We start from the raw sequence: 12,915 nt of genomic DNA, 5'->3' as shown, positions 1-12,915 counted from the left end.
ATTTATATAAGCTTGCAAATATAAATTAGTGTACAACAATTAGCACATATATATATAATATGCAATTTTTTGCAAATTTGCGATTTTTACAATTTTTTTTCTACGGAAAAAATATAAAAAAATAAAATAAGAAAAATAATAGAAATGAAAGCATTTAAATTATATTTAATTTTTAATCACGTAATTTGGTGTTATATTAATTTTTTATTTTTTTTATATATAATTTTATATTTCATATAAAGTTATTAGCATTGACAATAATAATGTTTAGTACTATAATAATTATAAAATTTAATAAATAAACATAAAAATAATTCTTAGTGTAACAAACGGTATAAAGAAAAATATGTGGAATATAAATATTATTTATTTATTTATTAACAGGCATATTTATATAATATATAGTACTATGTATATAGGTATAGATATTATTAAAACAATCCAATTTGTTTACGAATTATTGTGCGCTTTTATTTATTACCTTTGCTTGAATTTTTTTTAAAACTAAATAATTACTATTTTGTTATTATAATTAAAAAAAAAAAGCGGTAAAATCGGAAAAACTAAGGGGAAAAAATTAAACAAAATACAAAGTATAATTTTTTAATTTATATTAATGAATGTGGATTATTCCTAAATAATATATAAGTTAAAAATTTGTTAAGATAAAATATTTATAGTTTTTACATTGCTTAAGGGTTATAAGTATATCAAGTTACACATTTATATTTATTATTTTATTATCTTGGTGTTGTTTTTATTCTTTTTTTTATATGTTTTGTATTTTTTAGCGCATTAAATATAATCTAACGTTATAAAAAAAAATATTAAAATAAAATAAATGAAAATAAAATAAATGGAAATAAAATAGCTAGCTTGGTATTTAATAAGATTTACTTTATATAGAATATTACTTGTTTATGTAAAAATGGTGAGTAAACTCAAGGGTGTAAATAAATATAAACCTTTCTGTATACACACATAATAACTTATATAAAGGCATGAAAAAAATAGGAAGTTTTTGATAACTGCAAAAAATTAATATTTAAATAATCAGCTATTTCAAAAAATCAAAATAGTGCGAAAAAATGCAAAAAGTAGTAACAAAATAAATGTTTAATTACTCATACAGTAATGTATGAATAGTACAAGTATATAACAAAGGGTTACATATATATAGGTTTGATGAACTGGTACTTATATTGCAATTAATGATTGCATCACTTTCGCCTGCATTGCAATACAAATAGCCAAAAATATTATTTCAAAAAAAAAAACAATCGAAATTTACATGAACGTACATAAAAAAATGTGAAAACTAGCTATTTACAAATACATATATGTATTTAGCAGTCATAGGTTGATTATGTTCATGTAAAAATATTGCATGCTTTTTATTGGAAAAAAATGCATTTGTATATACAAAAAAAAATAACTCAATTTAACGAAGAATATATATATTATATGTGTGATGTTGTTTCACGCAAATGACATTCTACTTCAATCCTTCCTAAAAAATTAAGAACCATATCTTTGCATTGAATTGTTATAATATGATAATGCCTTGTGCACTGACTTTACATCATAGCCAAAAAATTCATAAAGTTCTGAAAATGATAAAACCCATGGTTGTATTCCATTTTTTTGAAAAGGATGAATTATATTGTATATAAAAAAAAAGGAGCTAAAATATTCTAAAACAAAATTAAGAATATTTTTTTTATTAATTTGTTTGGTTGTTTTATAATGCCTAAATGTTGAAACGAAATAATCAATTAATCCTATTCTCAAAGAAAGAACAATATCAACGGATACGTCATTAAATAATTCATTGCACCCATCTTGAAAAATATCTTCATGGGTAGGTTTTACATATAAAGGTATGTTATTCTTAATTAATATTTTAATTGATTCAACTAAATGTTTATTGTCTACTATTGAATTTTCAAAAATTTTTAAAATAAAGTTAGTTTCTTCAATTTGTTCTGTTTTGAAATCAAATTTGTCAAAAATGTTTATCTCATTGTTTGTTTTCTTAACCACCCTCATTTCGTCCTTTAACAATTTCAATACAGAATAAAATAAAATAACAACAGTTTTATAAATTCTAACAAAAAATTGTGATAAGTGCTTATTTAGTTTAAAAAATTTGAATTTTTCTTTTAAAAAATCCACTAAGAGATCTTTTGATACTATAAATAGATTGAACAAATTATGAACAAAGTTAATAAAACGTGTTTTATTTATAGTGTGATACATATTTTTGTGATCTAAATAAAATACTTTCTTTATAATATGTTCTATATTTGTATTAAATGAATTAAAATTATCTGATACTAACACCCCTTTTGATATTACTGTATTTTTTTCCGCTATATCTATTAATTTTTCATGGGAATAGGTTTTATTCATAAATTTTAGATAAATAGAAAATTGTTCATATTTAAATTTGTTTTTTAAAGATTCATATTTTTCTCTTTTACTAAAGGGAATTTTCTTACCAATAGGGGCAAACTTAGTTATAACAAATTGTTCAATCAGTTTTTCTGAACAATTTGGGGGCTTGTCATTTTGTTTTGAATCCCATGATTTACTATTATTGTGCTCAAATTTGTCATTAAATATATTTGAATAATTATTAACTTTTGTAAAATAATTATGTTCATACAAATCTTTTATTAGTGTTTCATAAAATGTCCAATTAAAAATTTGATTTGATATGTATATAGTTAAATACTGAACTTGGTGTTCATATAAATATATGATTATATCAATTATATATTTTATAAATTTTGTTTCATTCAAAATAATAATGTCATTTGTTTTGAAAACAATATATATATGCTTAGGTATTTTATTAATTCGTGTCTTTAATAATTTTTTTTTATCTTTTCTATTTTTAAAGAATCCTACAATAGTTAGGATAAAGTTATCTTTCTTTTTTAAAAGGTCATCCAAAGTAAAATTATAAATAAGCCATTTTGTCTTTTTAAATAATTCAAATTTATCAAAAAGTTGAAATATTATAAATTTTTTTATATTTCTTACAAGGTAATAAAAATACAAATATATCCATAAAATGATGTATATAAAAATTAATATTATATAATTAATTACATTCTTTGAGTTTTTCATAACTTGCTTCACTTTATTCATTTTTTGAAGACTCACACCATATTATTGTTATTGATGTTGTGTGTTATATATTTCTTTATCCTTTTGTATTTTTACACGCAGTTGTTTGCTAATTTCCATTGAAATTATATTTGGTGTTATATCTTCGCATAGCTTACGATACAATCTTTGTTATATACATATTCATAATGATATAAAAATGCTTTAGTATAGCATACCTTTTTATTTTGTATCATGTTACAAAAATTATAAGATAAAAAAAATATTCCATGTTAATGTTTTTTTTAGTTTTTCATTTTAGCTATTTGAAAAAATTAAAATAGCTAAACACATTGTTAAGAATTTTACAAAAATAAAATTAATTAGCAAAGAGAGTAAAATAACATATATATGCTAATCTGACTTATGAAACTGCGTATGCACATATATTACATATCACCATGAAAATTAAGGAAATATTTATACTTATCATTATTATATATGCTAAAAAAAACGACTTGATATTTTTTATTTTTTTCCCTATATATTTTTTTTTTTTTTTTCCTATTTTAGCTGTATTTTTTTTATTGGCTGTTTTGTTAATAATAAAAATATGCTAACACAATAATGTACACTAAGTTAATTATAAATGGCTCCGAACACACTATTTATTAATCAATTATCTATCTTATTTTTATAATGTGTTAAATGCTTTTTTAATTTTCCAATTTTTTTTTTGACGATCCAATTATTAAAAAATATATATTTATAATAAGAGCGAGCGAAATGATAGGAATATAAATATATACATATAGCCTTATTATTATTTTTTAATATATTTTTTAATATATTTCTTAGAGTAGTATTTGGTGATTTTATAAATTTGCTAATTTTTAAGTTCGCAAGTATATATATATATATATCCTTAAGTATGTTAATAATACTAGTAGCAAAAAAAAAAACATAAACTAAAATAACGTAACATGTTAAAACGGAGAAAAACACATTGTGGGTTATTCTCCACAATTGTCATTTATTTGTTGAGACAAAAAATTTAATAATTGTTTTTCACTTTTTTCATAACCAAGTTCTTTGTATGCTTCGATTATTTCCATGATTGTTTCTTTTTTATACCTTTTCATTTTAATGAAATTATTTAAGCATTTATCCGCTTCATTCTATAAAAATCGAAAAAAAAATAATGCATATTAATGAGGTATCTACACACATGCCTTTATAACTACTACATAAGTGTATATGCATGTGTTTTCGTCATTTTGAATAGTTTGACATAATCATCTTTTTTTTTTTTTCTTTTTTTTTTCAAATATATGTACCTTCATATTTAAATGCAATAATATAATAGATAGAGATGCCCATATTTTATGATTAAAAATGTTAATTTCATTGGATTTATATAACAATTTGTATGCATATATATATTTTTTTTTTTTGAAATAGTAATAAGAAAAATATAAATATGCATAACTTGTTTTATTTATTTGCAAAGAGTTTTTAATCATGGTTTTAGAATCTTCATGTTGATTTAAACAAATATATAATTTGGTTAGTTGTATATATATTTTTGCCCGTATGTTATCATAAGCACATAAATCTAAATATTCCTTTAAATATGTAATGGACTTTTTATAGTCTTTTAATTTATATAGTGATTCTGCATAAATATACAAAATATCTAAATTATTATTATATTCTTTTGTTTCATCGATAATTTTAATACATTTTGTAAAATCTGTAAATAAGGTCATATATTATATAAAGGTATGAGGATATTAATTTTTTTTTTCTTTCATGTGTATAATAATTAGAGAAAATACAATCCATAAATATGTTTATCCAAAGAATTGGAAATAATAAATAAAAATAATTTTAAATGAGTTAAACCAAATTTATTCTTACCTTTTAGAGAAAAAAATAATCTAATAATTAATTGTCTATACAAAGATGTTTTCAAAGTTGCATCAGTTAAAAACATTTTATTATTTTCATATATATACATAACAATATTTAAAATATTAAATTTTAAGCAATATATAAGAAATAAAATCATATACTTATCTTTCAATGGTATATCATTTATATTAACTTCAGAACAATTTATTGTGGTTATTTTTTTAACAACTAATAAATTTTCTTCTTTTTTTTTTGATAGTTTTTTTTCTTTTTCCTTTTCAATATCGATCAATGGTCTTGGACTGTTTTTTGTATTGTCTACATTTGTATTGCTTAATTTTGTATTGTCTAGTTCTAACCTTTTGAATGTATCATCCGCTTGAACTTTATCATTTTCATTTGTCTTTTTCTTTTCCATATTTCTATTTTCTTTGTCTTCATTTTTTTTTTTCTTAAGACTTTTTTTATCTACCTTTTCATCTTTTTGTAAATTTATTTCGTTCAGTTCATTTTGATCGTTGCTATTATCATACACATATACATTGCTTGTTTTTTTGAAGTTTTCATTCTTAAAAAAGTTGGAGTTTTTTTCAATTTCTTTTTGAATTACATTTTCATTTGTGTTTAAAATTATATTCATGTTAATATAATAATATATATAATTATGCTGGAAAAAATAGCAAAGTGCTTTTATATATATGCATATTTCTTTACTTATACATATCTTGTTATAGTTAAATGAACTATGCAAATATAGACTTTTCATATCCATTTCATCTTTGCTTTTATCTTCTGATTTATTTTCTTTAAGAATTTCTATAAGATAATTTGCGATCTGTATTGCTTCGTCATATTTTTGGGTGTTTAGATATAGTAGACTTAGCATCAAAATGCTCTCTATATTTTCCTATAAAAAAAAAATATATGCTCAGCTAGCTTTTTTTTTTATTTTTTTTATTTTTTTTTTATTTTTTTTATTTTTTTTTATTTTTTTTTTTTATTTTATTTTTTTTACAAAATTGGTGAGCTGTATATAGGTGGAGAGGGACAAAATGGCTGACTGCATTTTTTGAGGTTGAATGTACTTTTGGTATGAATCATAATTGGAATGATATTCAAAACAATCGTTATATTCTAAATTATTTGAAGTAGAATTTTGAGTAATAAATGTGTTTCTTTCATTTTGTGTACAATATTCTGTATACTTGGCTTGTTGTTCTTGTTCATTATTTTGTTTACCAAATTGATTTATATTATTTGTTATTAATAAAATTTTTGAATATTTATATAATATATATGTAAATAAATTTTTTATTTCTTTATTTTGTTTCAAGTTAAAGATTGATATTATATCTTCATGTTTGTCAATGTTTTTTTTTTTTTCATTTTTTTCGTTTTCTTCATTTTTTTCGTTTTCTTCATTTTTTTCGTTTTCTTCATTTTTTTCGTTTTCTTCATTTTCTCCTTTTGTGTGTGTGTCTTGGTCATTATTTTTTTGGACATGTTCATAATTTTCAATATAGTCAATTAAATAAGAATTAGAATTATTTTCACTTTTATTTTTGGTATATATTGATAATATTAACCCTTTTATATCATTATTGTTATTATTAGAGGAATATGTTTTTTTTTCTTTCTCTTCCATTTTATTATAAATATATGACTGGTCTATATTTGGGGTAGATTTATTTATTCCATCTGAATTTTCTCCTGAAATATTTTCGATAATATTAATAATATGATTATATTTATGATTTTCCAAAATTTCCATATCATTTTTTTTATAATCATATAATGAGTAAATTTTTTTAAAAAGTATAATTAATATAGCTTCAGCAAAATTTTCATTTTTTTTATTTTTTAATAAAAATTCATTTTCACAAAATATTGTAAATAAATATTGTTCTATATCTTTTATATTATTTTTATTTTTTATTTCTTTTATAGAACTATTGTTAATGTCTTGTTTTTTTTCAAAATAGTTATTTATAACAACATTACATGATTCAGCCATTATATTAAATAGTTGTGTATATATATAATTTGTGTTCTCATCAGATATATAATTTTTACAATCAATATTATTATTTTCATTATCACCATCTTGAACCTTTTCTTGAATTATATTTTTTTTTTCTTTATTTTCATTCATACTTTCGTCTATTTGCTCTCCTTTAAAACTTTTGTAATCGTTTAAATTAAAATTTTTGTAAATATTTTTATTTATTAGTTCGTACATTATTTTTATCTAACAAAATGGTAAATACATGTATATATTGTTACAAATTGTTATATGTATTATATAAATAGGAGTAGAAATGGATGGGAATGGAAATGAAATGGAAGTAGAAATGGATGGGAATGGGAATAGGTTACCATGACATTTTTAATGTTGTTATACAAATTAATATATTTTTCATTTTCTTTCAAATTATTTAAAAAATTAGAATATTCTTTTGACATTTGATAAAGTTTTATATGTTCATTTTTTCCAAGTTTGTCTATTTCTGTATTTATTAATTCGATTCCATTCAAAATGTAACTGGCAAATTTCGGAAAAATGAAAGGACACATTAATGTGGCAAGGAAATATGCTAAGATGGTAGTGGTATATTAAAGAGAAAAGGGAAATATAAAGTTTTACCTGTTAAATAGGTCACTGATATTTTCATTTTTTTTATCAATCACATCTTTTACATTTTGAATTGTCAAATTTTTAAAACAGTCTAGATTTAAGGGACTTTCAATTAATTTTCGTTTCAGAAAAGCTACAAAAATTGTGAAAAAATGGATCCCATATGTATAAATGGTGAGGTTAAAATAGTTGGCAATTTTTTTGAATTTTTCAAAGTTTGATTACGCTTATAAAACTGTATTGTTAATAATATGTAAGAGTTGGCAAAAATAAATGTTTTATCATTTTTCTTTTCGTCTTCATCTTCTTTAGCTTTTTTACTATTTTCCAAGAGTTGTAACTTATATTTCGTATTTATTACTTAAAAAAAAATATAATATGAATAAGTTTGTATAAAATATGGAAAAATAAATAACCATATTTATCAAGTTTTTTTTTTTTTTTTTTTTTTTTTTTGTATACCTTTGTTTGATATTAAATCTGTTACATTAACTTCAAATTTCCCACTCAAATCTTCAACTATAGATGTTGAAGTAGTGTTTGCTAAAATGTGATAAAATAAATTTTCAGAAACAGAATGTATAAAGGTTGTTAAGGCATATGTCTATTTCATTAGCTTGCTCTCCTTCTCAATCCTTACATTTTTTATTGCATATTTTTATATCTACATTTTTTATTGCATATTTTTATATCTACATTTTTTATTGTATATTTTTTATTACCACTTCGGCGTTTTCCATCATTAAGACAAAGTAAATATGCATTAATATTAAAAGTTTCATATAATAAGAAGTTGTATATATATTCTGTTTCCTAAAAATAACAAAAATAAAATAAAATAAAAAAATAAAAATAAAAAATATTCTATACTATATAAAAGAAGCGTTGTCTTGATATCGCGAAGTGTAGGGTGAACTTTTATTTTCTTCCGTTTTTACCTTTACATTTCTATATTTGTATATATCATTTTGATTCCAAACAATTTTATATTGATCTGATTGGTCATCTAAATTATAAATAAATAAATACGACAAAAAATTTAAAAATACGACAAAAAATTTAAAAATACGACAAAAAAGGTTAAAAATACGACAAAAAAGGTTAAAAATACGACAAAAAAGGTTAAAAATACGACAAAAAAAGTTAAAAATACGACAAAAAAAGTTAAATAATACCTTTTACAAGTTTTCCATCATTTAAGCATAAATCCAAAAACATGATCTGAAATTAGTAAGCATTAAAATTATGTAACAATATATATTTTTGGGGGATGTAAGATAAAATGTGAATATTATTTTTTAGTTTTCCTACTTGAAAAGAATAAGAATTTTTTTTCAAAATTTTTTCTTCTAAATTATTGTGAACATTGAATACACCCTCAACCTAAATAAAAGAAAATTCATGTCCATATAACATACACATATGTATATGTACATAATATATATACATGTGTATATGCATTTTTGTTTAGATAGGGTTGCATCTACTAATATATAAGAATACATGCATTGTCATGATGTTGTGATTCAATCGTCCTGCATATTCTCCGATCAATGTATTTATATTTAAGGTTATACAAAACCCTGCAAAGAATATCGAAATAAAAAGAGAGAATAAAATGTAGAGATAAATATCGAAATAAAAAGAGAGAATAAACTGTATAGAGATAAATATCGAAATAAAAAGAGAGAATAAAATGTAGAGATAAATATCGAAATTGTAAAAATATCTGAGAAGTTGAAAAAACTAACTTGCATCAATGTTCTGTGTTAACAATTGATCTTGTTTTGTGATTTTATTTTTTGAACTATTTTTTTTTTTTTTTTTTTTTTTTTTTTCCCCATCTTGTGTATCATCTTCTTTTTCACTATTTTTATTTTCTTCATTATTTTGACAAATTTGATCCAAAGATTTGTCTTGACATTTATAAGATATTATTACATCTTTTGTTATTGTTAATTGTTCATGTAAAAAAGGGAAAAGTTTTATATTTTCTTTTCCAATACATATAAGATTATCATTAATATTTACAAAAATATCAAGATTTATAAATTTCTCAACAACATCATTTATTGCATTATCTGTTGTAATGGAATAAAATATCAACATAAATATATATGTTAAAATAAAACTAAAAATAAATAATTTGTCTAACAAACATTTTACTTACCTTCATCTATTCCAATATAGTTACTGGAAAAATTTATGTTTCTTAAATTATTTTTAGTTATTATATTTGACTCATAAGAGTTGTTATAAAAATCTGAAAATTAATAAGACATTATTAATTCGTGAATATAATCAAATTTATTTTTTTATGCATTTCCATAATTTTTTTTTTTTTTTTAAATAAATAAAATAAATCTTGTAATACACACCTGTTAATTTAATTGTGTATCCAAATGAATCATCAGATGATGTAAAGTTTGTGACCTATTTTTTTTTTTTTATTGTTTTAAGGAAAAAAAAAAAAAAAATGTAACAAATATTTTATGAAATATGTTTGAACAAACATGTTATAATGCAATACATAGGATGGTGTTAAATATATTTATTTTTTTTTTTCTCTATTTTTTTATTTTCTCTATTTTTATTTTTTTTATTTTTTTACGCAAAAGGAGACTATAAATGGCCCCTCTGGCTTTTCCTTATACTCCATCTTAATTGTAACAACAAAAATGGAGAGAAATAAAAATGGAATAAAAATGGAATAAAATGGAATGAAAATTGAATAAAAATGATATAAAAAGAAATGGAGCGAAATGGCAAATCTGTGGAGAGTGGTTAGAAAAATACCACCAAAATAATGTCTAAAAAATTATATGAATTATCTTTAAAATTTTCAAAAGATTTATGTAATTAATATTCTTTATATAACATATACAGTTTTATATGTATCAATATTAGATGCACATAAAATAGATAAAAAATGTATGTTCTAATTTTTATTGCATTGTTATTCCATTTTGTCTTATATTTTTTTATAGTCTAACATTATTATATACATTTAAAATGCTTATGTGAAAACTATCTCCATTATTTATGTCATTTATTAATGTATGCTTGTTAGACATATTTATAATTTTCCGCTTCATTTTATGGTTTTTTTTTGCCCATTTTTTTACATTATTTTTTTACATTATTTTTTTTAATTTTTTCTTTTAAAAAATTTAAGATACAAAAAAGATGAGTTTCGGAAAAATGGAAAAATTGAAAAAATAGAAAACATGGAAAAATGGAAAAATGGAAAAAATGGAAAAATTGAAAAAATAGAAAACATGGAAAAAATGGAAAAAGTATTAAAAATACGTGCATGTGTGCGAAGCAATTCAAATGTGCAATGACGATTAAATATGGCCTTAGATTATAAGTGGAAAAAAATATACATATAGATGTACTATAGATGTACATATTAGTAAGCATCTTGCATATTTTAAATTATCATTTTGCAGCGGATGATACTAAAATGATTGAATCTCCTCGAACAAAAACCATATCTAAATTTCTTTCGATTTGCTAAAAAAGAAAAAGAAATGAAAATGAAAAATTAGTAAAACAGTATTAACAATTTAATCTATAAAAAAAATGGTGTGATTCTAGGGGATATAGTTTTAATAATATTTTTTTCAAATATGCAATTATAGAAATATAAAATATAATTTTTATAAGTTACTTAGAAATATACTATCCCCCTTTTCTAAAAATCAAAAAATAATTTACCTTTACACATTCTTCATTATTTTCAATAGTAACTTGTTTATATTTTTCTTTAGCATTTGATAAGATCATATTTAAGTGGTTATCATAAGCCTATAAATGGGAAAATGTTAATAAATAGATAGTTAGTAAATACAAACAAAACAGAGATTCTATATCATTTCACTTCGTATTTTATAATAACAATAATAATGTAGATCCATTTTCTTACATCTAAAGTTCCAGTTAATTCTCTATCTCCTTTACATTTAAGAAATATTTCTTCCTCCATATTTAGTCGAATATAATCTAGAGGGCCTTATAGAATAAAAAGTGGCAAATTTTAAATGTGTATTATGCATGTATATGTATGTATGCGCGTATATGTATGTATATGCATGTTTATGCATAGATTAAAACGAATATGGGTAAATATTTATGTAATTATAGTTCTTTCATGATTCATTTTTTCAAGTTTTTTTTATATATTTTTGGGGTTACTTTGTATTAAAGCTATTTTCTCCATTTTTTCTTTTTTGGTAAATTTAATTGAATAACACACAAATTATATTAATATCTTAAGAATTTATCTATATTTAAATACGTTGGTTTTTTTTTTTTTTTTTTTTTTATTTATGTATATATATTATACTAAATAAAATAAATAACTTTTGTTGTTAATATATTTTTATTGCTTGTACATATTTTATATATGATAATATATTTAAAAAAAAAAAAAAAGAGAGAGCACATATTTTTTGTTCAGAAATTATTCGAAAAAAAAATATTGAAAAGGGGAATTAATTATTACCTACTTCCAATAGTATATATATAATTTTTTTAAAAGATTTTTATAATTTAAAAATAAAATAAATTAGTATTTTTTTAATTATACAACAACTATTTACTTAATTCTCCATTAATAATATTTTAAAATACAGAATTTGATATACATAAAAAAAAGGTTGTCACTATATTATATTATTTTTTTTATTAAAAATTATTATATTATAATTTTTTGTAGAGAATATGTCATTTTTTTTATAAAATATATATGTTAGTTTATGTCGGATTAATATTAAAAATAAATCATAAACAAAATGATAATTATAAACACTAATATGGTAAAATTAAAAATAGTTGTTTGTGCGTCACACACGAAAATATACATATATGTATGTGAAAGAAGGCATATGTTTTTAGGTTATGTGTACATAAGTGTTGAGAGACAAAGAAAAGAAAAAAAAAGGAAAAACAGAAAAGAAAAAAAATGTATTATATGACTACACATAGGGTATTTAAAAACAATGCCTTATAAATACAAAATGAAAAAAATAAATAAATATATATATATATATATATATATATACATACACGTTTGTAGGTATATCCCACTTGATTAACCTATTAACGTTATGGTAATATTAAAAAACTTTGGATGCTAATTTTTATTGCAAAGCAATATATTTTTTTTCCTTTTTAATTATTTCAAATATTGTGATAATACCTGACTTTTATAGCTATTTTGTATGCCCAATTTTATGACCAATTTTATG

At 20.8% G+C, this 12,915-nt stretch overlaps 3 protein-coding genes across 3 annotated transcripts; all 3 read right to left on the bottom strand.

Annotated features, from left to right (window-relative positions):
* Nucleotides 1-1,518: 1,518 nt before the first annotated feature.
* PY17X_0711300 (conserved Plasmodium protein, unknown function) lies at nt 1,519-3,156 on the bottom strand (the record flags this gene model as incomplete). The annotated part of the gene is made up of 1 exon (XM_022955522.1): nt 1,519-3,156. The coding sequence occupies one exon, from the start codon at nt 3,154-3,156 to the stop codon at nt 1,519-1,521; it is 1,638 nt and encodes a 545-aa protein (XP_022811791.1).
* A 971-nt stretch (nt 3,157-4,127) lies between these two features.
* On the bottom strand, nt 4,128-10,322 carry PY17X_0711200 (conserved Plasmodium protein, unknown function; the record flags this gene model as incomplete). The annotated part of the gene is made up of 17 exons (XM_022955521.1): nt 4,128-4,292; nt 4,452-4,867; nt 5,035-5,935; nt 6,044-7,276; nt 7,405-7,570; nt 7,673-7,796; nt 7,889-8,023; nt 8,126-8,206; nt 8,386-8,476; nt 8,602-8,669; nt 8,839-8,884; nt 8,975-9,046; nt 9,167-9,246; nt 9,415-9,744; nt 9,834-9,926; nt 10,042-10,096; nt 10,275-10,322. The coding sequence occupies 17 exons, from the start codon at nt 10,320-10,322 to the stop codon at nt 4,128-4,130; spliced, it is 4,104 nt and encodes a 1,367-aa protein (XP_022811790.1).
* A 782-nt stretch (nt 10,323-11,104) lies between these two features.
* On the bottom strand, nt 11,105-11,885 carry PY17X_0711100 (U6 snRNA-associated Sm-like protein LSm3, putative; the record flags this gene model as incomplete). The annotated part of the gene is made up of 4 exons (XM_022955520.1): nt 11,105-11,179; nt 11,384-11,473; nt 11,592-11,677; nt 11,861-11,885. The coding sequence occupies 4 exons, from the start codon at nt 11,883-11,885 to the stop codon at nt 11,105-11,107; spliced, it is 276 nt and encodes a 91-aa protein (XP_022811789.1).
* Nucleotides 11,886-12,915: the final 1,030 nt, after the last annotated feature.

The sequence above is a fragment of the Plasmodium yoelii genome (genome assembly GCF_900002385.2).
Source record: "Plasmodium yoelii strain 17X genome assembly, chromosome: 7".
Taxonomy (NCBI): domain Eukaryota; phylum Apicomplexa; class Aconoidasida; order Haemosporida; family Plasmodiidae; genus Plasmodium; species Plasmodium yoelii.
This window is presented reverse-complemented; position numbering and strand designations above follow the sequence as displayed.